Below are 25,840 nucleotides of genomic sequence, written 5' to 3'. Positions count from 1 at the left end.
ACTGTATTTTTTGGTGAGATAAAATGGATTATTTCTTTGTTAAACCTGCCACTATTTCGATGGTATTTCGTGAAATAACCCGCAGAATGTAAAGTAAGCTTTGTTTCAACATTGTCACTGTGAGGATTTGTGTGACAGTATTTTCATGTATGCAGAAAAGTCCACATTAAATGTAGGGAACCATACTGCCTGCAACAGTTTACTCCAAATTCATTGTCTTTTACTAGACCCCGAAAATCTCTTCACATCAAAAAATATAGCCTCTGGTGCTTAACATACTGCAGCAAAGCTAGAAGAATGCTAGGAGTTACATACAACATTTTGCTGCAGCCAAATACAGGCATCAATCTTTTTTCGATAGCTATGGAGATAGTAAAAAGTGAGTGTACACAATAACCATAGAGAAAATACAGAAATATTGCCATTATGAAGCGATTGACAAATTGACTGAAACAAAACTCTCAAACATGTTTTTAACAACAATGAATGAAGTTTGGTGCATATTACGCAGTTTTTGCAATAGAGAGGTTATATTTCGTGGTCATTGAAATATTTTGCACAATGATTCAAATTTCACGTTATTTCGCGAGTTTATTTTGCTTAAATATGCTATTTTTAGGTATCTGGAAGTATAAATGTGACAAAATAATTGTGGAAAAATTCACATGTATCATTATTAACCAAAAAATACTTTCCCTAATTATGAGATATTTTCTTAGGATATCCTGCATTTAGTTCTCAAGATTGGTATAACATTTGATTTGAAGTATTGGATTGGAAAACTTCCCATTCATTTTTGATTGTTTATTAGATATCCAGTAGAAGGAATTTTGGAAATTTCGAACCTGTCATTTTAGTTTATTTATACTTAGAATTTTGAAACTAAAATTTGTAGAAATTGAAACAGACTAATTTGGAAATAGCAGTTTTGTACAAAAATATCCGAAATAATTTTGAATTGTTTTGTTTTAATGAAGTAAAAGTAAAAAGTGTATATATAAATGAAATGAGATGTTTTGTTATAGATTGACTCTATTATTTGTCGAGAGTTTTTCAAGCATGCTCACTGAAACTTACTGAAGTAGTGTATAGGATAACCATAGTTAACTATGTCACTAATAGAAAAACATGTCATTTGTTTCTAATACCATGCCAATTCAATATTTTCGAGATTCTTTCACACTGCACTGCATTCCACTAGTCTAACATATATGTGTAATATACATACAAAAAGTATGTATGAATTTAAATATGTCACATCAACGGACGTGTATACGTCACAAAACATCATAAGATGAAGATTACAAAAAGTATGTATGTTCATTGTAATAAAAAATATATATATAAATATATATAAATTGAAATCGAAGGATAATTCTGTAAAATAAATATTCAAACGAGCATGTTAAAAAAGATATTTTATCACTATTATGTATAATCGTGGAATACAATTGATATAGATTCAATGAACTAGATTTTGCTTAGTAAATAAAGCTGTTATTTCTCTCAGTAGGGCTAGGATTTTGATGACCTATAAATCATGAAAAAATATCCTAAAAACAATGCATTTATGATCTAAAAATCTTTCAAAAGTGCCCTTAAAAACGCCCTAAAAACTGATTTTACATAAGTGGCTTAGAAGGAAAAGAGGTTTTGTACTACTTAATATTTAGACTAGTAATTAAATTAAATTCTAGTACCAACATTTAAGTTTATTTAATTTTACATAATTTTTTCTAAGTAGTACGCTTCAATTAATTATTTTACCTGACGTAGTTTCCATGTAGTCCACCACAAGGCCACTCTTATCCGGAACTAGCAGGTATAGAGGAGTCTATATTGAAGGGGTGGTTGGACTGATCCATTACATGGGGTGTACTACGTTAAAAGGGCAATATTTGTGTGGAAAAACGATTAAAATATTATACAAAATAATGGGTATTAATGGACAAAATATGTAGAGAAAATATCAAAGGATATAAACATTATTTTACATTAATAATGGGGGTTTATGGCCAAAATTAAAGAAAATGCCTAAAAAATGACCGAATAAAACAAAAGATGCTCTTATGAGCCGAAACAGGCAAAAAATGGCCAAACAAATATGTCTTAAAACACTCAGTTTATCACATAACATATAAATACTACATTTCCATTGTCATTGTGATGTGTTGCATTAATTTAAGGTGGAAGCCAGGCATCACATTACACTTACTTAGTCCAGGGAGCATTTAAGTAATTAAAAAAATGACCTGCCTGTAGGAGAACACACTGTGAAGACAATGCGAACGAGTAGGCAGTGGCTTACAAGCAAGTAGATATTAAATATATGTTAATAACAAAGGACCAGAATCCTTTACCATTGCCGAGAGATTTTCCAATAAACATGATGTGTTTGTCTAGTAATAGAAAAATTGTTTAATTATTGCTGTCCCGCGTCGTGGTCTAAGGCATCGTACCTGGGACTCGCTTTATGGAATGCACGCTGGTTCGAATCCTCATGGGGGAAGAAATTTTCTCATGAAATTTCGGCCAGTGTATGGGACTGGTGTCCACCCAGCATTGTGATGCACTTCGGGAGCTACGATAGGTACGATAGATAGCGAAATCCAGTTATGCAAACTGGCTATAACAGCTGGGGGCTCATCGTGCTAACCACACGATACCTCCATTTTTTTTTTTTAATTTTAGTTGGTTATTTAACGACACTATATCAACTACTAGGTTATTTAGCGTCGATGAGATTGGTGATAGCGAGGTGATATTTGGCAAGATGAGGCCGAGGATTCGCCATAAATTGCCTTGCATTCACATTACGGTTGGGGAAAACCTCGGAAAAAAACCCAACCAGGTAATCAGCCCAAGCGGGGCTCAAACCCGCGCCTGACTTCAGACCGGCAGGCAAGCGCCTTAACCGACTGAGCCACGCCGGTGGCTACCTCCATTCTGGTTGGATGATCGTCCACCTCTGCTTCGGCATGTGGCCGTGAGGTCAGCAGCCGGCTGGTTGGTCTTGGCAAATATCAACTTCAGTGGAAGGGTCATCTCGAATGAATGGATCGATGCAAATTCCAAAAGCACTGTTTCATAACCATCTGCATGGCAAAAGATCTCTAGGCCATCCGAAGAAGAGATGGACTGAAAATTCTTGTTTGAGAGCGTAACAGGCCACTCGGCCCAATACTTGTTAGGAAGACAATGTTGATCAACTTCGAGGTCATTTAGCGTCAATGAGATTGGTGATAGCGAGATGGTATTTGGTGAGATGAGGCCGAGGATTCGCCATAGATTACCTGGCATTCACCTTACAGTTGGGGAAACCTCGGAAAAAACCCAAGCGGGAATCGAACCTGCGTCCTAGCACAACTTCAGAACAGCAGGCATGCGCCTTAGCTGACTGAGCCATACCGGTGGCGTACAGCATGTTATAGCGACAATACGAAAACAAAACCTGTTTTTTTTTCCCCCCCTTTTTTGTTGTTTTTTTTTTTTACTAGAAAAAGTTGAAGCGATTGTTGATTATTTACCACAACACCTTGAGCTTTCTCTCAACAAAAGACAACAGCAGCAAGAACATTGTAAATATTGACTAGTGTATGGAAAATGATAAAATATCTTATAGGTCATAATTAGAAGTTTCACATCTTCCAAATCTCTGGTCGAAATACAGTCAATAGCCTAACACTATAGATGGAAGGCAGAAAATTGGAAAGATTGGAGAATGCTGGATCTGCAGTGAAAGACCTGTTCTTGGACAGAAAACTCTGAATAAATGAAGTCTAACACTGAAAAATACAAAACTGTTCAATGTTACTATTAGCCTTAAATATTTCCCAAAATTGGAAGTATGGTCATATTGTTACAATTCTGAAACCATAATAATATTCTTCTTTATCTAAAAATGTAACACCCGTTGGTTTACTAAAGATTTGGTAAATTAATTTACTTGACATTTGTAGTAAACTAAATGAAAAAAAAAAAAAGATATCCTTACAGAAATTATAATACTACTCCTTGGCAAATGACCTTCGAGAAAAGGGGAATTTGTAAATCATAATTAACACTTAGTGAAGACACAAACTACATCAATACAAAATTGTAGCTGGCCTTCTATGCCCAAGGTTGCGGGTTTGATCCCTGGTCAGGTTGATGTCATTTAAGTGTGCTTAAATGCGACAGGCTCATGTCAGTAGATTTACTGGCATGTAAAAGAACTCCTGCGGGACAAAATTCCGGCACATCCGGCGACGCTGATATAACCTCTGCAGTTGCGAGCGTCGTTAAATAAAACATAACATCAACAAAATTCTATACAGCTGTCCTCTTTCTCGATATCCAGAAGGTGTTTGTTAAAATCTGGTGTCATGGACTCATAATGCAAGTTAAGTAAATATGTGCCAAAATCCTTAACATTATCAATAGCTAGCTTTTCACATGAAATAACATTACAAATTAATGTTGAAAGAGTACTTCGAAAAGTCCATGAGGTGAAAACAGGTGCTTTGGAAGACTCCAGTATCTTTACTATTTATACATTGTAGAATTAGAAATTTCTGGTAACACTAAAATTCTAATATATGCTAATGATAGTTTTTCTACAATATGAATCATAATCCTCCCTCTGCTGCTAGAGAAATTCAAAACCATATTTTTTAGTTGGTTATTTAATGATGCTGTATCAACTACTTGGTTATTTAGCATCGATGAGTTTGATGAAAGCGAGATGAGGCTGAGGTTTCACCATAGATTACCTGACATTAGTCTTACAGTTGGAAGGAAAATCGAAAAAAAAAATGTAATCAGCCCAAGCAGAATCAAACACACGCCCGAACGCAACTTTGGATCGACAGAAAAGCGCCCCAGCCAACTGAGCTACGCCAGTGGCTCAGAAAACCATCTTAATACGAGGCGTGTTCTTAAAGTAAGTTCTGTTTTCAATTATAGCCATCACATCACTGCAATCGTTATTTTGCGCATGCATATTTTCTTCTTCAATCTTCAGACAAGCTGTGCATGCAGTTTCAGAGCTTCAGTCCGTGTGTGTGGTTAGTTATGATCAGTTGAAATGTTTAAAGTGATCGAGCACCCCGCCGACTGTGAGATGCGCTCTGTTATTCATTTCTTGAATGCAAGAAACATCAAACCAGCTGACATTCATCGTCAACTTTGTGAGGTGTATGGTGATGATGCCATTAGTGATGGAATGGTCAGGAGATGGGTTAGGAAGTTCAAAGAGGGCCGCGTCTCTGTGCATGACGAGCAGCATACCGGTCGGCCATCTTTGGTCAATGACAATTTGGTGCGTGCTGTCGATGAAAAAAATCATGAGGACAGGAACAAATTCACCATCCCTCCTACAGCCCGGATTTGGTTCCGAGTGACTTTCATCTCTTCCAGCACCTCAAGAAGTTCCTCGGTGGTCAACGTTTTGATGGTGACGACACCCAAAATCTCATCTCGAAATTTGGCTGGGAACAAATTGACCATCCCCCCTACAGCCCGGATTTGGTTCCGAGTGACTTTCATCTCTTCCTGCACCTCAAGAAGTTCCTCGGTGGTCAACGTTTTGATGGCGACGACACCCAAAATCTCATCTCGAAATTTGGCTGGGAACAAATTGACCATCCCCCTACAGCCCGGATTTGGTTCCGAGTGACTTTCATCTCTTCTTGCACCTCAAGAAGTTCCTCGGTGGTCAACGTTTTGATGGCGACGACACCCAAAATCTCATCTCGAAATTTGGCTCGGAACAAATTGACCATCTCCCCTACAGCCCAGATTTGGCTCCGAGTGACTTTCATCTCTTCCTGCACCTCAAGAAGTTCCTCGGTGATCAACGTTTTGATGGCGACGAAGTGAAAACAGCAGTGCGGGAGTGGTTCACATCGCAGGCAGGCGAATTCTACAATGAGGGGATAGAAAGACTTGTGCCACGACTCGATAAATGCCTCAATAATGGTGGAGATTATGTTGAGAAGTAATTGAAGTGTGGGGAATACAATGCAACAAAAATAGTTTGTAAATATCTTCCCGTTTACTTACTACACCCTTTTGGAACTTACTTTAAGAACACGCCTCGTACTTTAACAGATTGGTTTGAAACAGGGCATACATCAATAAAATATGAAGACATGTGTCAAGCCATGTTCATTTCAGGACAAAAAACGCGAAGATCTTTATTTATGTAAATAATTATCTCATTCATTTTTTAGTAGGTTATTTTGCGATGCTTTATAAACATCTTAGGTAATTTAGCATCTGAATGAGATGAGGTGATAATGCCGGTGAAATGAGTCTGGGGTCCAGCACCGAAAGTTACCCAGCATTTGCTCATATGGGTTGAGGGAAAGCCTCGGAAAAAACCTCAACCAGGTAACTTGCCCTGACCGGGAATCGAACCTGGGCCATCTGGTTTCGCTGCTAGACATGCTAACCGTTATAGGTGTGGACCTCATTCATTTTGTAACAAATAAAATATCCTTGAATTCACTTCACCTAGATGATTCTATGTCATAGACACTTTCAGTTAACAAGAGCTAAAGCAACTGCCGTAAATTAACTTCTTCCACTGTTAAAATGTCTTTAAGTGTAAAGAAGAAACTTACATTGTACAAAAATCTAATATTACCAATTCTGAAATATGATGTCCCTGCTAATGGATGTATGTAAAAGTGTTTGCAATATTTTAAAAACTATGAAAATTAAAGCTCTGCATTATATGTTTCACACTGGTATAGATTTCTTGCAGGACAGTCTCTTAAAACAAGTAAATAATTTTTGCAATAAAATTAAAGAGAGTTAAAATTACTTTTTTAAACGTTTAAGACAAAATTGTTTTTGTGCATACTTCAAGCATAACACTAAAATCTTTAATAGTTAAATTTTAATGAGTATTGAGTGAATCTTCTTCCCCATTTTTTCATGAAAACAGATTAGCAACAGTGGTATTTTCTAACTTTATTATCTGAAATGTTTTGATGCTTGAGCATAACTCTGATGTATTAAAAAATTCTTACTATTTTTTTATGTTATAATTTTGAACAAAATATGTATCACAAGAAATATCATCCTTAACAGTGTTCCATTGAGTTAATTTAATAAAAATGATTAACTCATGAACTCATATCTATTATAGAAGTTTTAACAGAAAATCTTAAAAACGCTGAAAAATTCAGTAATATTGAGTCCTATGTTTTGATGGTAAATGCTTCATTTTCACTATAATGTCGTCACCAGCTTTCATTGTTCAATAATAAAATTGTTACAGGCATTACTATTTTTAAAGGCTTTTATGTATATATTTTTTTTCATCAGTGATTGTCCTAATTGTATATGGGATTTCGTATGTACAGTACTATATGTTCATAGTTGGTTTACTTGCTTCAAAATCCCTAACTTAATTATATTTAATTTAAGGGGGGGGGGGTGATGGGTGAAATTTCTACTTTCTGAATTGTGCAAGCTACATCCTTGATTTTTTTGTGCTCATAATCATGGTGTGATAGACAATGATGTGGTGAAGTTTCATTTCTGTGAGTCAGTTAGTTTCTGAGTTATTAGCAAAAATATTTTGGAAAATTTGCATATTTCAAAATGAAATGTATTGCTCAATTTTTCAGTAAAATGTCTGTTTTCTTTTCTTTTTTTTTTTTTTTTTTTGCATGACACTGTATGCTTAAAAAAATTTTCCATTGCTGCTATAAATATTTAATTTTTTATTTCAAAAAGTATTCATTTAATCATAAAACACATTCGCTGTTTTATTAACTGCAGTATATAGAACATGCAGTAAAATTCCATGTTCCTAGCATCAAAATTGTAAGAGCCTTTTACATTTCGAACCTGATGAAATGTGCTGAAAAAAGAAGTGTGAGAAAACAGCTTGTAAAATTTGCATAAAATTAAAGTTCAAGGATGCAGCCATTTATATATTGCGTAATTTTTATACTTTCGAGCGCTGCAGAACGTTGAAACTTGCTCAACATATAAATAGGAGATTGCTGTTTCATTTTTCACAAGAAAACAAAAATGCGATTTTTGACTGAAAATGACCAACATTTCACCCATCTGCCCCCTTAACTTATAAAGAAGCAACAGTTCTATTTGCTTTTTTCATTTTCTTAGCATTTCTTTTTGGAGATATTTTTCGTATAATAAAACTACCACTTTAGCAACAAACATTCAATAAATTTCACTGATAGCTATAATAAATTCATCTCTTCAATAATCACTAGAGAAGACTGTAAATCTTCGAAGTTCAGGGCTGGCCGCTTAACTTAAAACATTACAGAAATCCATGTTGAATTTTTCGTATACTACTTTTAACACTTGAATATAAATAATTGATTAAATGGCGATCTTACTCGTGTTAATTGTGTAAGCATGTGCGGCTTACAGCTGTTTCGGTGTTTCTTCACACCATCCTCAGAGTCTACTAGATCTCGGCGTCATCTCGAACTTCACTGCCTCAACACACTAGAACAACATGAAATATACAGATACACCAAAACACACCCTGATCAAATTCTTAACACACAGATGAATTTCAGAAAACACACACTATTTGACACCACATTTCACACTTTTCAACAATCGAACACACCCACACAACAGGCAGCGAAGTTCGAGATGACGCCGAGATCTAGTAGGCTCTGAGGATGGTGTGAAGAAAGACCGAAACAGCTGTAAGCCGCACATGCTTACACAATTAACACGAGTAAGATCGTCATTTAATCAGTTATTTATATTAAAAAATACTTGGATGCAAGACAGGATGTTCGAGATTGTGCGAATGTTAATTATTGAAGAGAAATGTACTGGTACATGATCTGGAAGGATGGTCAGAATTCCGATGACAATCGAATTTAATGGTATTAAATAGTTAATAATGGTTAGCAGAAACAATAATCAAGGCTTCATTGTACAAAGTACCAATAAAACATAGTTTTTTTTTGTTTGAAAGTGAGATGATAGCAGTTGAGAGAGATAGCAAAGGGTTACCATGAAGATACAGTCTACTGATCAATCCAAACAAGATAATATTTTAATTTATATATGCTAATAATTTTTAATACAATAGTAAAATAATGGTTTTTTGTTTTGTTTATGTAAGTTTGAGTGGGCAGCTATCACTTTCAAGAAGTTATTCCATTTTAATTTTTAGGAATATAAATGGTTATGTACTATACTATATGTTATATTTATACGAGTTTAGTGCAAGCATAATATTTACTGTAATAATTTGACCACGCCTGTGAGTAAACTTCAGAATGTTACATATGACAAAATGGCCAGCAGTAGACCTATTTGCTTCATAACCAAGAATATAAATGACTTGCTCAAAAGACTGCTGTTTGATCTCTATATTAGATCATGGTGCATTTATTTTTATTCTGGGTACGAGACTTGTCAAGTAATTTTCAACTTTTTGTTGCAGTATCGCAGACTGGTGGAGGGCAAAACATTCCTCTGACTCCACCAGCCAGAATATCAGCAATGAATATCGTAGGGGACTTACTTCGGAAGGTTGGGGTAAGTATTAAGTTTTCAAAACTCGGATGGTTGTGTTTTCGTTTTTAATTACCCAGTAAGATTTTTTACACTGCTTTATTTGTCATCCCTTAAAGCATTTATTTGTATTTTGTTAGCATTGATGAGGAGACAAATTATATTACCGGTAATTTATGTTTCAACAAGCAAATCTTTGCTTTGTATTGTTGCACTATAGAAAATTGTGATGGTTGGATACACGTATCTTGTTACCTTGTATCATAAATTCAAGTTACAATTCTGTACACCTTCATAAGTGAAATATGTTCCATCCTATTCATCATGTTGATTGAAGCAAGATAGGACGTGAAATGTTTCTAATTAAGGGAAAGTCTCAAAAATAAATTTGAAATTTATTTATGTGGAAAGTCATTTCTGTTATTTTTAACATTTATTTCCCTGATCTCATATATATGTTAACGTTAAAACCTGAAATCCGTCAAAACCAGTGTCAACTAGTAAAAACTAGTTTAAGCAAATGTAGGTAGATAGAAAGCGAGTTTTTGTAAGATCTGGAATCAATGATAGGTTAGGTTTGGTAAGTTTAGGTTTTGTTTGATAAAATCCTAAACAAACCAAACCTAACCTGTCATTGATTGTAGATCTTACAAAGATTCACTTTCTATGTATATACGTTTTTAAAACTAGTTTTTACTAGTTGAAACTGGTTTTAACTGATTTCGGGTTTTAACAATAACATATATATTTCACTTTCAGAACACTAAGAAGTATATAAAATTCTTTTTAAATGCATTCGGTAAATTATCAAATTTCTTTAATAAGAAATAACTTTTAGTAAATAAAGCTAAAGCAGTTTTATGTTGTGGTCATAATTCTCCGAAACAAAGTATTGTATTACACCTGGTATAAATTATTTATCAGACTTGATTATTGTAAGACATTAATTCTGAATTCTTAATTGCCTTCATTATTTACTTTCTTTCATAATTATTCCTCTCATTTATGAAATAAAAATGTTATATTAACTTCATTGTATGCGTATTTGTGCATAATATGAACACAGAAGGGTGTCTTATACTGATTATCTTCTTGGCCTTTCTTTCACATGAAGGCTAAGGTAAATTCAATATTTGAAACTTTTTTTTTTGTGTTCATCAGCAGTGGAAAAAGTCGAAGCTACGTTTCTTCTAAATGAAATTTGCCCAGTTCACGACTTCATTGGTGTAATGAAGGAATAATATAGATTACGAATTCTAAGAATACAAAATCAGGTGCAAATGTAATGAAATAATGTCAGATAATATTTAATGCTTTTAATACAGACTTCTATTTTTAATAATAATCATCTGATGCATTATAATTGTTTTATTTTAAGAAACCTCGTATAATTTATCGAATGGGCTTTTAAAACTTCGAAAATAATAACCAGCTTAACAGAGATGGTTTCCCACTTAATGTCCATTATATAAGATATGTAGACTTGGTTGCTAATGGTAGTTGTGTCCCCAGGGTTGTGAAGTTTGACGTCAGCATTTCAATGTGGCAAATCCCTCAGGTTAGAACTGTGCCAAGGTGTGCATATATTAAGTGTGGAAATTAAGTCTTAACTTATCAGTTTCGAGAATAACAAACTTGTCCATTTGAGTGTACTTGCATGCAGCAGTAGATGCATGCTTCGTGACAAATGGGTTTATTTATTTATTTAGTATGTTGTAAATAGTGTGTTATGTGTTGAAGTCCTTAGTAATTTAATTAAATCTAAATCTGAAACTCAAAGAAGTGAGATCACATTATAATACTGCTTAATAAGTTGGCATTATATTCATCACAGTACTGCTTTGGCTATTCATTGTTCCCAAATGCTAAGAAGTTTGAACATGTTGGGTGGTTTAGAATAGAATGTAACTGGATGTGAATTAGATCAGCTTGAACATTTTATGATGACAGAGTAATGGAACGGAGAAAAATTCTCTCCGGCACCAGGATTTGAACCCGGGTTTTCAGCTCTACGTGCTGATGCTTTATCCACTAAGCCACGCCGGATACCCATCCCGGTGTCGGACAGAATCGTCTCAATTTAAGTTCCAACTCTTGGGTTCCCTCTAGTGGCCACCCTCTGCACTACGTCATAGATGTCTATGAACATAGGATCGAAGTCCACACGTGTGCTGAGGTGCACTCGTTATGAGTGACTAGTTGGCCGGGATCCGACGGAATAAGTTGGAACTTAAACTGAGACGATTCTGTCCGACACCAGGATGGATATCTGGTGTGGCTTAGTGGATAAAGCATCAGCACATAGAGCTGAAAATCCGGGTTCAAATCCCGGTGCCAGAGAGAATTTTTCTCCGTTCCATTACTCTTTCATCGTATGATGACGCAGAATATCTACATGGAAATATCATATGTACTTCGGTACATTAAAATAATATATTTGATATGTGTAAATCACTTCGTGATTTAAGACGGCACTTATTCCGTTGGATCCCGGCCAACTAGTCACTCATAATGAGTGCACCTCAGCACATGTGTGGACTTCGGTCTTACGTTCATAGACATCTATGGCGTAGTGCAGAGGGCGGCCACTAGAGGGAACCCAAGAGTTGGAGCTTAAACTGAGATGATTCTGTCTGACACCGGGATGGGTATCCGGTGTGGCTTAGTGGATAAAGCATCAGCATGTAGAGCTGAAAACCCGGGTTCAAATCCCAGCGCCGGAGACAATTTTTCTCCGTTCCATTACTCTTTCATCGTATGATGACGCAGAATATCTGCATGGAAATATCATATGTACTTCGGTATATTAAAATAATATATTTGAACATTTTAGCCTTCAGTGGACCCATTGAGTATCTCTTCAGCATCTGAAGGGAAAATTAAGAGGTCCAAAATGTTAAAAATGTGTACCAGTATTTATTTATTTAAAATTTTACATACTGGTACAGACCCAGAAACAAAATTTGGGCCACCTGAATTTTCCAAGTGCGCAGTATGTTATAACTGGAACTAGGAAAATTCAGGTGGCCCAAATTTTGTTTTTTGGTCTGTATATTAAGCATTCGATTCTGGATCAATTGGCATTTACATTATACATATATCACCATTTTTAAGGTCTTTTTTGGCCTTCTATGCACACTTTCATAAGCCATTGTAATATGAGTTGTTTCTGACGATCTTTTTTTTTTTTTTTTCTAAAAACACATTTTCAAACTTCATTTTTCTCAGAAAATATTAGTCATTATTCGAAAAACTTTCGCAACATAAATCAATCAATTTGAAACAGAATTGTACGTTATACAATGAATAACGGAAAACTCATACCGATAGATGCCTGGAAATCTGCATCATCACTACATATTATCAACTCTCCAAACTGTCTGTTATGTCACGAAGAAGATATTATGGATGATCAACACCTCATATCCCTTAGAGCTCTTATAGTAGAAGAAAACATTATAAAATATTGGAAAGCTAGATCAATAATGGTTTCATTACTAGATATGACTCCTCAGTAGAAACCAACCAAGAATGTATATTTAATTTGATAAGGTGCCAAAACTAAAGAAAAATGTTAATTTTGAAAATTGAAGTGTGTGGATATAAATGTTCATTTTGCTGAATAGAATCTCATAATTGCATTGTTTCATGGGCGTGTATTTCATTATCTTGTTGCTGAAAGTTTGTTGTTTTGTTCGTTGTTTGATACATATTTGTATAATTATTTGAATTCTGAATTTTACTAATTTCATATATTATTACGATATACCGAAGTACATATGATATTTCTGTGCAGAAATTACTAATTTTGTTTCAGTCATATCCTGAAAGTATACAATGCAGTATATTTCAACGTAACTCTAAGTACAACTACATTAACAGTTTGTAAATATGTATACATGAATACTTAAGATACATGAAGTAAAAATTATAAACAATTATTTTTTACAAACTGGTTCTCTTAATTAATCAGTTTCAGAAGCTTATTGATAATCTGGTGTGTTGATATCCTCTGTTCCGAATTTGTGATATTATCTTCTAAAGCTTAATGAATCATATTAATAGATTACATGTCAGTTAACTTCTAGCTTGCAAAGTATACTTTTGGAGTTTCCATCATAGAGCCACATCCTTTGTAAGTGTTTATTAAAGGTATAGCAACCATTTATAAATCCGTTGCAATCTTGAAGTATTATAGTAAGATTGATGCTTGTGCAGACCAACGGAGTTTTGTAAGTTGTTCCCCTATAGCTACATATGTTTGCATCTTATATCTTTTACTCCTTCTATAATAGCAGGAAGTTGTGTTGCATTGATTTATGTGCAAGGTGAATTTAATGCCAACTGTTAATTTATATGCAATTGCAATAAAAATTGTAACTTAAGTGTTGTTTATTGTGGGAATTGCACATGCTGAATAATTGCCATATTAAATACAAACACACTATTTACGACTTTTGTTCCTTCTTTTATTCTGTTGCCTGATGGTAGTTGTATTAGTACTTTCTTGTGTTTTTGTTGTTTTCGGTTTGACAGCTTGAGAAGTGGTTGTGCTCAGGCTGTAAACGGGTCAAGTGCACCTGCAGCAATGGGCACTCTCCTCCCCACCTTCGTCCCCCGCTCCAATGATGGCACAACCTCTTAGTGGTCGCTTAGTAGAGGTCCGTTTTTTATTTGGTTGAATTTCTCGCTTTACATTCGCTAGTAACGCTCTTACAAAAGGCACTGGCAGCTTGTATGAATTTCTGCACCTTCTCCTTCTTTCTAGCATGTTACGCTTCCTTCATGCCCATGGCACTGCTCCTAAACAAACAGCTCTGACTTTGAATAATGTTACTATACGGAACCTTTATTTCAGTGATGCCAGTTTAGCATTGCAGCCAAATCTAGCTACTTTTAAGTGTTTTTTTGGCGACAGTTTCTTTTAACTTTTCTATTGCTTAAGAGAAGAGGATGGTATTTTTTGATGAAAAATGAGTAAATTAAAAAAAAATTCTTTAAAATACTCTGTAATATGTGTGGAATGCATAGCATAGCATTTTGTGGGTATTTGTGCCCTTATCGGATGTTGAGTCGCCATTTTTAATCTTCTGCATTATGGATTTTTAAATCACTCGCTCACTTTTATTGTTGTTTCCGGTAAATTAAATTTTCAAAAAACTTTTTTTTTTTCTTTAAAATACCCTTTGATATGTGTGGAATGCATTGCATAGCATTTTGTGGGTATTTGTGCCCTTATCGGATGTTGAGTCGCCATTTTTAATCTTCCTGCGTTATGGATTTTTAAATCACTCGCTCACTTTTATTGTTGTTTCCGGTAAATTAAATTTTCAAAAGAATTTTTTCTTTAAAATACCCTTTGATATGTGTGGAATGCATTGCATAGCATTTTGTGAGTATTTGTGCCCTTATCGGATGTTGAGTCGCCATTTTTAATCTTCCTGCGTTATGGATTTTTAAATCACTCGCTCACTTTTATTGTTGTTTCCGGTAAATTAAATTTTCAAAAAACTTTTTTTTCTTTAAAATATCCTTTGATATGTGTGGAATGCATTGCATAACATTTTGTGGGTATTTGTGCCCTTATCGGATGTTGAGTCGCCATTTTTAATCTTCCTGCATTATGGATTTTTAAATCACTTGCCCACTTTTATTATTGTTTCCAGTAAATTAAATTTTCAAAAAAATGTTTTCTTTAAAATACCTTTTGATATGTGTGGAATGCATTGCATAACATTTTGTGGGTATTTGTGCCCTTATCAGATGTTGAGTCGCCATTTTTAATCTTCCTGCGTTATGGATTTTTAAATCACTCGCTCACTTTTATTGTTGTTTCTGGTAAATTAAATTTTCAAAAAATTTTTTTCTTTAAAATACCCTTTGATATGTGTGGAATGCATTGCATAACATTTTGTGGGTATTTGTGCCCTTATCAGATGTTGAGTCGCCATTTTTAATCTTCCTGCATTATAGATTTTTAAATCACTCGCTCACTTTTATTGTTTTTCTGGTAAATTAAATTTTCAAAAAACTTTTTTTTTTCTTTAAAATACCCTTTGATATGTGTGGAATGCATTGCATAACATTTTGTGGGTATTTGTGCCCTTATCGGATGTTGAGTCGCCATTTTTAATCTTCCTGCATTATGGATTTTTAAATCACTCGCCCACTTTTATTATTGTTTCCAGTAAATTAAATTTTCAAAAAAATGTTTTCTTTAAAATACCTTTTGATATGTGTGGAATGCATTGCATAACATTTTGTGGGTATTTGTGCCCTTTTCAGATGTTGAGTCGCCATTTTTAATCTTCCTGCGTTATAGATTTTTAAATCACTCGCTCACTTTTATTGTTTTTCTGGTAAATTAAATTTTCAAAAAACTTTTTTTTTTCTTTAAAATACCCTTTGATATGTGTGCAATGCATAGCATAGCATTTTGTGGGTATTTGTGCCCTTATCGGATGTTGAGTCGCCATTTTTAATCTTCCTGCATTATGGATTTTTAAATCACTCGCCCACTTTTATTATTGTTTCCAGTAAATTAAATTTTCAAAAAAATGTTTTCTTTAAAATACCTTTTGATATGTGTGGAATGCATTGCATAACATTTTGTGGGTATTTGTGCCCTTTTCAGATGTTGAGTCGCCATTTTTAATCTTCCTGCATTATAGATTTTTAAATCACTCGCTCACTTTTATTGTTTTTCTGGTAAATTAAATTTTCAAAAAACTTTTTTTTTCTTTAAAATACCCTTTGATATGTGTGGAATGCATAGCATAGCATTTTGTGGGTATTTGTGCCCTTATCGGATGTTGAGACGCCATTTTTAAACTTCCTGCGCTATGGATTTTTAAATCACATGCCCGCTTTTATCGGTTTCCAGTAACTTCATTTTTTTTGCTACATTGCCAGACAAAAATGGATATAATTTCTGAACTATTAAAGATGCATGAAATTTAGAACACACATTCTTTAGACTATTAGGAAAGTTTTCTCTGTAACAGAATTTGGTTACTTGATTTCATTTAAAAAATACGTCAGTTTGAATAATTTTTGAATAATTTCGAGGGAAAAATTGTTCCGGAGCCGGGTATCGAACCCGGGACCTTTGGTTTAACGTACCAACGCTCTACCACTGAGCTACTCGGGATCTCTAACCGACACCGATCCAATTTTTCCCTTCTATATCCACGTCAGTTTGTTTGCAAGAAAGGAAATCAGAAAATTGCTATTAAATTTTAATTGTTTATTTTACAAACGTAGGGACTGATATCAAAATTCTGTTACAGACAGTTTGTAGAACATGCTTTTGCAAATACATTGCAAAAAACTGTTTGAATCCATCTTTAAAAACGGTTTAGATATATCGGTTTTAGTACAATCCTGCATTGGGTATATTTTTTTCAAATTTGGGCTCCCAAATAATTTTTTTTTTTCAAAATATTTTTATTTGGTTGAGTTGCCACAGCTATGAGCTCTCTACATACAAAAAATTAATATCTTACACCAAGTAGGAAAAAAGTTTAAAAAATACCATCCTCTCCCCTTAAATAGGGATTTAGCAACTTTTTCAGCACTCTCAAGCGACAAAAATAAACCTTTAGTTTACATATCGTACATTTATTGCCTGAGGGCTTATGTGATGCATGTTTTCGAATTCAAACCCAGCAGAAAGCAATATCGGTAAATCTCTAAAAAAATGCGAGGTTTTTTACTGATCGATTTCATATGGAATAGCCCTATTGTTATACATTTATAGGGATTTAGTATATTTACAAAAAAACAAAGCATACTCGTTTATTAGTATAGACATTCAATTATGGACTGAAAGTACAGGCATCTAGTGCTAAATGCTCCAAGACAATCGGTCATTTTTCAGGGTTAAACTTCAGTATTAACTTGATCTAATCTGATAGAAATATATATGGCAATATTAATTTGCTACATCAGTTTAGGCTATTGAAGAATATATTTATTGACATTTTGCATTTGGACATCAGAAATAATTATAGAAGGTCATAGTTGAGTGCTTTAAATTGCATTTTATGAAGCAAAACAATAAGTAAAAATAAAAAGAATGTGGCACCAAAATAAAAAGTGTGCCAGTACTTCTCTACAGCCTATTAGAGTGCGAGAATCTGATATAGTATAATATACGGATAAGGAGAAGCAGAAGTAAATTAACACAGAAAATCCAATACTTTGACATATACTGATTCTTACCCGTACTTCATATCCAATCTAAATATTATCTAACGTGAATGTATAGCGTCACTTTTAAAGCTAGAAACGCTAAAGTAAAATACGATTGTTGCATTTGCCCTGTAAAGAATATAGGTTTCTTAAATTGAACCGAAAAGTAAAAAATTATCTTAAGATGCTTTGTTTACTAAATTGTGTGTTTGTGTGTGTGTGTATAAAAATTCACAAAATTCATAATAAAATTTAAGCTTAATCTCTTAAATCGATTTCAGACAACTCTTTGTGAGATTCATCTCTGTTACTGATAGATGGATAACCATATGAAAATATTGACCAGTGGAGCCTCATCCAGTCCTAACAACTGAGCCCAGTTGACAGATTAATTAATATAAATAGAACATTTATAATCATGTCATCTTTCTTTAAATTATCGTAGTCAAGGTATGCCTCAGTATGAATATGTGGGAGGATGTAACTCGGCATGTTGAAGATTGGCTTGCTTGTGTGTGATGGTGCATTCATGGGGTATGCAGAAGACTAATCACTAATCCATTTAAGTGAGTTCAACTGAAAAACTATTGAAGATAATATTTTGTCTTCTTCACACTCAATACTTCGTGTTCAGTTGCGTCAGAAAAAGAAAAACCAGTCAAATTCATTTATTAGTGAAAAGGATAGGAATGAGTCTCATACTCTTGATACCCGTAAGTCATTTATAGGGACCGTATTTTTTGGTAATGCACGAAATTTGCCACAATTACTTCCTTTGTTACATTTACTGTTTTAGATGCCTAAAGTACTATATTTAAGCAAAACAAACTTGCGAAATATATCAATAACCACGAAATATACCCCTTCTATCGCAAAAAACTACTAACTGTGCACCAACATTTTATTCAGTATTGTTAAAGACATGTTGGTGACTTTTGTTTCAGTGAATTTGACATTGGCTTGGTAACGCAATATTTCTGTATTTCCTTTATGGGTACTGTGTATACTTTTACAAATGTACTATCTCTCTGGCTATCAAAAAGAGATCGAATTCTATTGTCAACTGCAGAAAAGATTAAAGAACATTGTATGTAATGTTCTTCAATATTTGGTGCAGTATTTTAAGCACCAAAGGCTTTATTTTGATGAAAGAGGTTTTGGGAGTTTAGTAGAGGACCTCAAAACGAATTTGGTGTGAATTGTTGCAGGCAGTGTGGTTCCCTACATCTAATGTGGACCGTGAGAGGGGGGGGGGGGCTTTGTGTACACGAAAATACTCACTGACTGTCGCACAAATCTTCATGTTTTTTATATCTTTTTTTTTTTGTTACAGTAGAACTTGGTTATAACGACATCCAAGAGACCTTGAAAATTATGTTATAAACGAGTGTCGTAGTAACCGAGATTCATGTTATCAGTCTAGTGAGGTGGAAAATGAAAAATAATAAACATAATTAGGCTTATTTCAGATTTATGTATTCACTTTTAAGCATACCATGAACACAATAAAATACATGTACAATTATAAATACAGTATTCTGTATTAAAACAGTTTGTTCATTACTCACAAACTTATTTACTGAGGAGTGAAGTAATCAGTCATTTTACTCTGTTGTCTCCTGCTTGCCCAATATACACTTTCTAAATTAAATTCTATGTTCATTATTTCAGTTGCAATATCACTGCTCCTTCTCCTAGCTTCATACTCCCTCCTCTAGCTTCATAGAAATGTTCACAATTCTAATGGCTTCTAAAGTGTAACTCACTTCTTTTAGTGGTCATACTGCGTTAAAATGCGTGCACTTAGTGAAAACTTCCTGTCGAAACTGACCGCATGCAGGTACCATTAATACCGCATGAATTCGGGCAGGTTACAATGGGATGGGGAATCTGCCAGCATTCCAGAGGTCTGTGATAGAAGGGAACAGTAAAGGATTTGCCAGATTTCAGCAAAATATTTTGGTCCTTAGAAAATTGTTCCGAACTGAGGTTGAAAATGACGTTATATGCAAGGTAGACGCATATGCGTTTGTCGTATTAAGCAAGGTAGGAAAGCATATGTCTTATGGGGAATTAGTTGGGACCACAGAATATTTGACGTTATAGGCGAGGTGTCGCACAAAACGAGGTCGCTATAACCAAGTTCTACTGTATATTGATATGTGTAAGAAAAATTAAACATAACATAATACATTTAATCGACAACTAATTTCACGAAATACTCATTGAATTGACAGATTATTTCACGAAATTCCCACCTAAATAGTGGAGGTTCAACACCGAAATCATCCATTTTATTTCACCAAAAAATATGGTCCCTAGTAATTCGTCATTACTGTGCTGCAGATAATAAACTAATTAATTTCAGTATTAATAGTAAAATAATTATTCACCCACAACGTCTGTAAAAATTTTCTTATAGTTGTTAACTTGAGATTAGAGAAATATTATGATGCTGTGGAAATTGATTTCAGACCTTGTGGAAGAAATCCAAAGTAAACTAGAGTCCAGTATCATAAATTTATGGCTTGAAGGAGCATTATATTAGACTGATTAACACAATAAGCAAATTATAATCAGCTGAGTGCCAACTAACCCTGATGATGCTTTCTGGTATCTAAAAGGAGCATGATGTAAGAATTTGTATGATCGTATTAATGAAGTAATGAATTCCCACTTTTCAAGTTTTCCTTATCCAGAAATGAAATTGAACTTCGTCACACTAGCAGTTTCATAAAGGCCTTTGCTTCGTTTCTGGAATCATTGGAAATGATCCGTCAACAGCATAGTAACATTAGTAATAGTGACGAGTTCGAACTCACTTGATTCCTGTTGTCTTGCAAGTAGATTAGAAAGATGCAACCTTATATGATAGTAAAAGATCTTACGATGCACCCTTCTGCTAATCCAGATTGGAAGACTTTCTTCTTAAACTCACTAAATATAAAATCTTTCTTACATCTGTCTTTCTTCACATACATGGAGTCCAATTCACTCAATCCAAACCAAGTCTACAACCTCCCTTTAAGGAAAGGTAAGGAAAATCCATGATCAGGACTCCAGAAACCCATACTCCCACTTGTTGTATACAGTTGTTGGACGTAAGAGATGAGTGAATTGTCACTCTCAGTGTAGAAATGTTCAGAATGAACTCCAGTTAGTGCAAGTGATTTCTGCTTTGTATATATTTGAGTTAATTTGTATTTCTGAAGTTCTGAATCATACTTAGAAACTGTTCATTAAAATGTGTTAATGGCTATTTAATGTTTTTTTTTTTTTTTTTTTTTTGCACAGAAATTATTGTGAAATATGCATTATACATGAAGTGGCCTAACTTGTATAATGTGTTGAGCATCAAGATATGAGATGGAAGTAAAAGAGTAATAATTACTCTTTGGGAACTAATAGACTAAGCTATGTGTACTGTGTTTTGTTTCTAGTTAAGATAAATTACATGAAGTTAAATTTCAGACTTTCACAGTGATTGAATTGTTATACCTTTTTTTTTACGCAGCTGATTAATGATTGATACATTCTTTCCTTACTTGTCTGCCATTATTGTGCTGGTAATAATATATTGAATTACTGTGGAGTTGAAATATTCTTTTTGTTACAATATGATTCCTTCTCGATTTTCTAACTGATAAAAATCCCACGTGTGTGTATGTGCGTGTGTTTGTGTGTACAGTCTCATAGTTGATGGTTTCTCTTCAAGTTCTGCGAGATTTATGATGGACAAAATGGCTGTTCAGCAGTTTGTCTCCAAATATATTGCTTTTCCGTGACCTAATACTGGTTTTTAATAATCCCTGTTCCCTTAAAAGAATTGGTAAGTTAAAAAATCCAGAATGCCACTCCTGACTCTTTTCTGCAAAATGTTTGTAATATTTCATAGCTTTGTGATGGGTCTCAGTTATATTTAAAGTTGTACAGTATGTATATGAAACATGTACTTTGCAAGTTTTGTTAGAAAAATAGTGTGTGTGTGTGCGTGCGTGCGTGTCATTCTGTGTGTTCGTGTGTGAGGTAATTTAAAGGGTATGTACACCTTTCGTCCCGCGCTGTGGCGTCGTGGTCTAAGGCATCCTGCCTAGGACTCACGTTACGGAATGCGCGCTGGTTCGAGTCCTCATGGGGGGAGAAATTTTCTCATGAAATTTCGGCCAGTGTATGGGACCAGTGCCCACCCAGCATCGTGATGCACTTGGGGAGCTACGATAGGTAGCAAAATCCGGTTGCGAATACCAGCTATAACAGTTGGGGGAATCATCGTGCTAACCACACGATACCTCCGTTCTGGTTGGATGATCGTCCACCTTGCTTCGGCATGTGGGCGTGAGGCCAGCAGCCGGCTAGTCGGTCTAGGCCCTTCTCGGGTTGTAGCGCCACGGATTATTATTATTATTATTATTATTATTATTATTATTATTATTATTATTATTATTATTATGTACACCTTTCACTAGTATAAATTTAGTAAAATTCAAAATTTAATTTCTGTATATTCTGAATTAATTTTTCACTGGAATTTGGTACAATGATTAGACAATACTTCTTGATTAATAAACATTTTTAGAAACCAGAAAACTTTTATTGTTAAGGGTACTTATTTTTTTAATTGGGGGGGGGGGGTTCAACTTGTGCAGAGAAAATTGGTTTCGTTCATATTTTATACATTTTTAAATATTTTTAATGCTTTCTTCTCTGTTTTATTCATAATGAATGTGTTAGTGAATCCTGTCATTATCAGTTAAATATATAAATACATTGTTTGCGATTTTTTTGCCTTGAATTGTAAAATTTAATAATTTGTATATAAATAATTGTACAAAAAGCCAGAAACTAAACACGCTAGAACAATATGAAATATACAGACACACAAAAACACACCCCAACGAAATTCTCAACACACAACTCAACTTCAAAACACACACACTCTTTGACTCTACACTATACCACAGGAACACATCCTCACAGGAAACAGAACAAGTGGCGCCAAGACCAACAACGACCAGTTCTGAAGATGACCCATAAATAGGTCGAAACATGTAAACGAGGTATGTTGAAATTTAACACAGGAAAGTCTTACCATACATGTTCCGAAGTGATACAGTGTTAAAAGTTGTGTAATCAAGATGCATAAATAATTATTGAAAACAGAACTTGGGGGGGGGGGGACAAACAAACATTTTTTCGGCATCCAAAGGTGTATATGCCCCTTTAATTTTGAAAGTTACAAGTAAGTAATACTGCTGTGTGATGGATGGATGAAATTGCACTTCACTTTTGTTGTCTGTTTTTATTTTAAGTTACATAAGTTATTCTTCTTTATCTAAAAATTGTAATTAATGAAATTTATAAACGAGTATCAATTTTTAATTGTTCAGGCCCTGGAATCGAAATTGGCTTCATGCCGTAATGCATCAAGAGAAAGTCTGCAATCGAGTGATACTCCTACCAGAGATGCTTACAGGTATGGCATCATGTATTCATTCATTTATTCATTCATTCATAGTTTTCTGCCCAAGGGCAGGTCTTTCACTGCAAATCCAGCATTCCCCATTTCGCCTTCCTCTTAAGTCTTCACCTATGGACCATATATCTTAATGTTGTCTATAATCTGATATCTTCTTCTGCTCCAAACTTTTCTTTCATTCACCATTCCTCCCAATATGTCTTTCATTAGGCAGTTTTTTCTCAGCCAGTTACACAACCAATTCCTTTCTCCTCCTGATGAGTTCCAGCATTATTCTTTCTTTAGCCACTCTTTCCAATGCAGCTTTGTTTCTTATTCTGTCTCTCCACTTCACACACTTCATCCTTCTCCATATCCACATTCAAATGCTTCCAGTCGCTTCACTTCACTTCATCGTAATGTCCATGTTCTGCCCCATACAATGCCACACTCCTCACAAAGCACTTCACTAGTTCCTTCCTTAGTTCTTTTTCCAGAGGTCCGCAGAAGATGCTCCTTTTTCTATTGAAAGCTTCCTTTGACATTGCTATCCTCCTTTTGACATCCTGGCAGCAGCTCATGTTACTGCTTATAGTACATTCCAAGTAGTTGAAGCTGTCCACTTGCTCTACTGCCTCATTTAGAATATAATGCAATTAAATGAATAAGTAAATAAATAAATTTAATTAATGAAATAAATAAATTCATCCACATGAACTCATACCCTCTCTCTCTTTCACACACACGCAAATAGGTAGATAAATCGTTTTTGTGCTTATTATAATTGTTCGGAGTTTTTTTTTTATTGATTCTAATATCTCTCTAGAGCAAAATTTTTATCTTTAAAGCTGCATATTGCCTTATTCAGTATCACTTTTCCTCTTTCTAAAAACTGACTCAACGAATATCAGCCTTACATTCGTTTCTTTCTCTCTTGGATTATCCTTAAGAGACTACTAATGTAACATAAAATACTAGGCAGTATACGAAGTCTGTTGTCCTTGAACAACAGAAAATGATTAGCAGCCATAAATTAGTCAGCTGATGGTTTCTTGCCAGAAGAGCCTGAGTTTCATGTCTTGCAAACTGTGAAATACATGTAAATGTGATGTAGATTTTTTCAAGTTACTTCAAGTTTTTTTGTGCCATATTATTTTCATAGTTCCCATAACTGTTACAGGCTATTAATCGAGTAACTCAAATAATGTATGTTAAGGAAAATTATTGTTGATTGAAAATCTAGTTAATGAATGACATTAGCAGCCCACACTCCTGTGAATTTTTACTATGCATACCCATTTCATTATACAGTATAATTAAAAATAATTGAACACTTCCAAAACTTGATTACTCAGTAATTAGGTTATATAAGTACATTGCTTGTACTATACAAGGTGATGCATAAAATAATACAATATAGTTTTATTAAGTACAAATGAGGATTGGAATCGATAACAGATCGATCAGGCAGTTAAATTGATGTCGATTGTTGATTGATATCTTATAACTACAAGTGGTATGTAATTTAAGGTTACTAGATGTCGCCGTTTCTTGGTGACAATCCTCGAATTTTGCTTTTTGTCCCCGAAAAAAATTCGTCCCTGGAATATCCCCAAATTTAATAATTTGTCCCCAGATGTCCCCAGATTTTAAGTGTTAATTATAATAATTTTGTGAAAATGCTGTTGAATATCACTATGTCTGGGACAATCATTCATACCTGTGGACTGTCTATTGGTGAGATGTCCTCCAGAAAGAGAAAAATTTGAAGACATTCCATTATTTTTCTTCCAATGTAGATGTACTTGACCTGGATGAAATAATTTATTTTATGAAATTTCTTGCTTGAAGAAATATGTGACTTCAGAGAAAACAGCAAAGTGGAATGAAAAAATGCTACTCTTTGCTCAAAATGGAATGCAATTTTTTTAATTATTTCCTAGAAAATTGTTTTCTATGTGCGATTCCAGAAGTTGATTGAAGTACCTCCATATTTTCCTAGAAATAATGTTCAGTGAAGAAAATTTTTCCTACCATGAAAATGTTGTGGAAATCCAAAATGAGTTTAGAAATTGTTCGAGCCATGCTTGCTATCTTAACCAACTTCAACATAACCTATCAGGAATTTTCTGCAAAATTGGGATCCAGAAAAGAACTGCTTAAAATAATTCACTCTTCTGAAAATACCAGCAGATTCAGTAGTAGTTAAGTGGAATGAACACTTTTAATGTGTTAATAGAATGGGTATTTTAATTCTTTAAGATGTGTAAAAACAATAGAAAGTGAATGGCAAACTAACAGATAGTTTTTTCATATATCAATATCTGTCTCTGGAAATTGTGAAAAGAATCTGGTAATCTTAATGTAATCTTCATTTGTACTTAATAAAACTATATTGTATTACTACTTATGCACCCCCCTGTATAGTAATATTATAAGGGAAAACTCTGAGCTTTTCTTCACAAATAGGTTTTGGCTGTATGTAACCTAGTTGCTGATGATCGTCTAAATACACGCAATAAAATTGTATTAAAATAAATAAATTAATTGCAGAGTACATATAAAATTTTGTAATGTAAGTATTGGAACAATATGTTGTTTCTTTTTCAGGTAGTTGAAATTGATGGACAGTGATATTTTTATACTTCTGACAAGCAAGTTGAGACAAATTTATGAGGTAATTTG

The 25,840-nt window shown here is 34.2% G+C and overlaps 1 protein-coding gene across 8 annotated transcripts in view; it reads left to right on the top strand.

Annotated features, from left to right (window-relative positions):
- Window positions 1–25,840, top strand: part of LOC138706697 (nuclear distribution protein nudE-like 1-B) — a 93,453-nt gene that overhangs the window by 49,506 nt on the left and 18,107 nt on the right. For 2 of the 8 annotated variants that reach the window (XM_069836281.1, XM_069836282.1), the window contains exons 7-8: window positions 9,437–9,531; window positions 23,088–23,173. In XM_069836281.1, the coding sequence (XP_069692382.1) occupies window positions 9,437–9,531; window positions 23,088–23,173 (181 nt within the window). Of the gene's footprint in view, window positions 1–9,436; window positions 9,532–11,019; window positions 11,083–14,043; window positions 14,169–23,087; window positions 23,174–25,765; window positions 25,833–25,840 lie in introns of those variants that run through there. The other 6 variants (XR_011334054.1, XR_011334057.1, XR_011334056.1 and 3 more) reach the window with 6 other exon arrangements.

Source organism: Periplaneta americana, chromosome 9 (assembly GCF_040183065.1).
Source record: "Periplaneta americana isolate PAMFEO1 chromosome 9, P.americana_PAMFEO1_priV1, whole genome shotgun sequence".
Taxonomy (NCBI): domain Eukaryota; kingdom Metazoa; phylum Arthropoda; class Insecta; order Blattodea; family Blattidae; genus Periplaneta; species Periplaneta americana.
The sequence above is the reverse complement of the archived record's forward strand: the minus strand, read 5'-3'. Positions and strand labels throughout refer to the sequence as shown.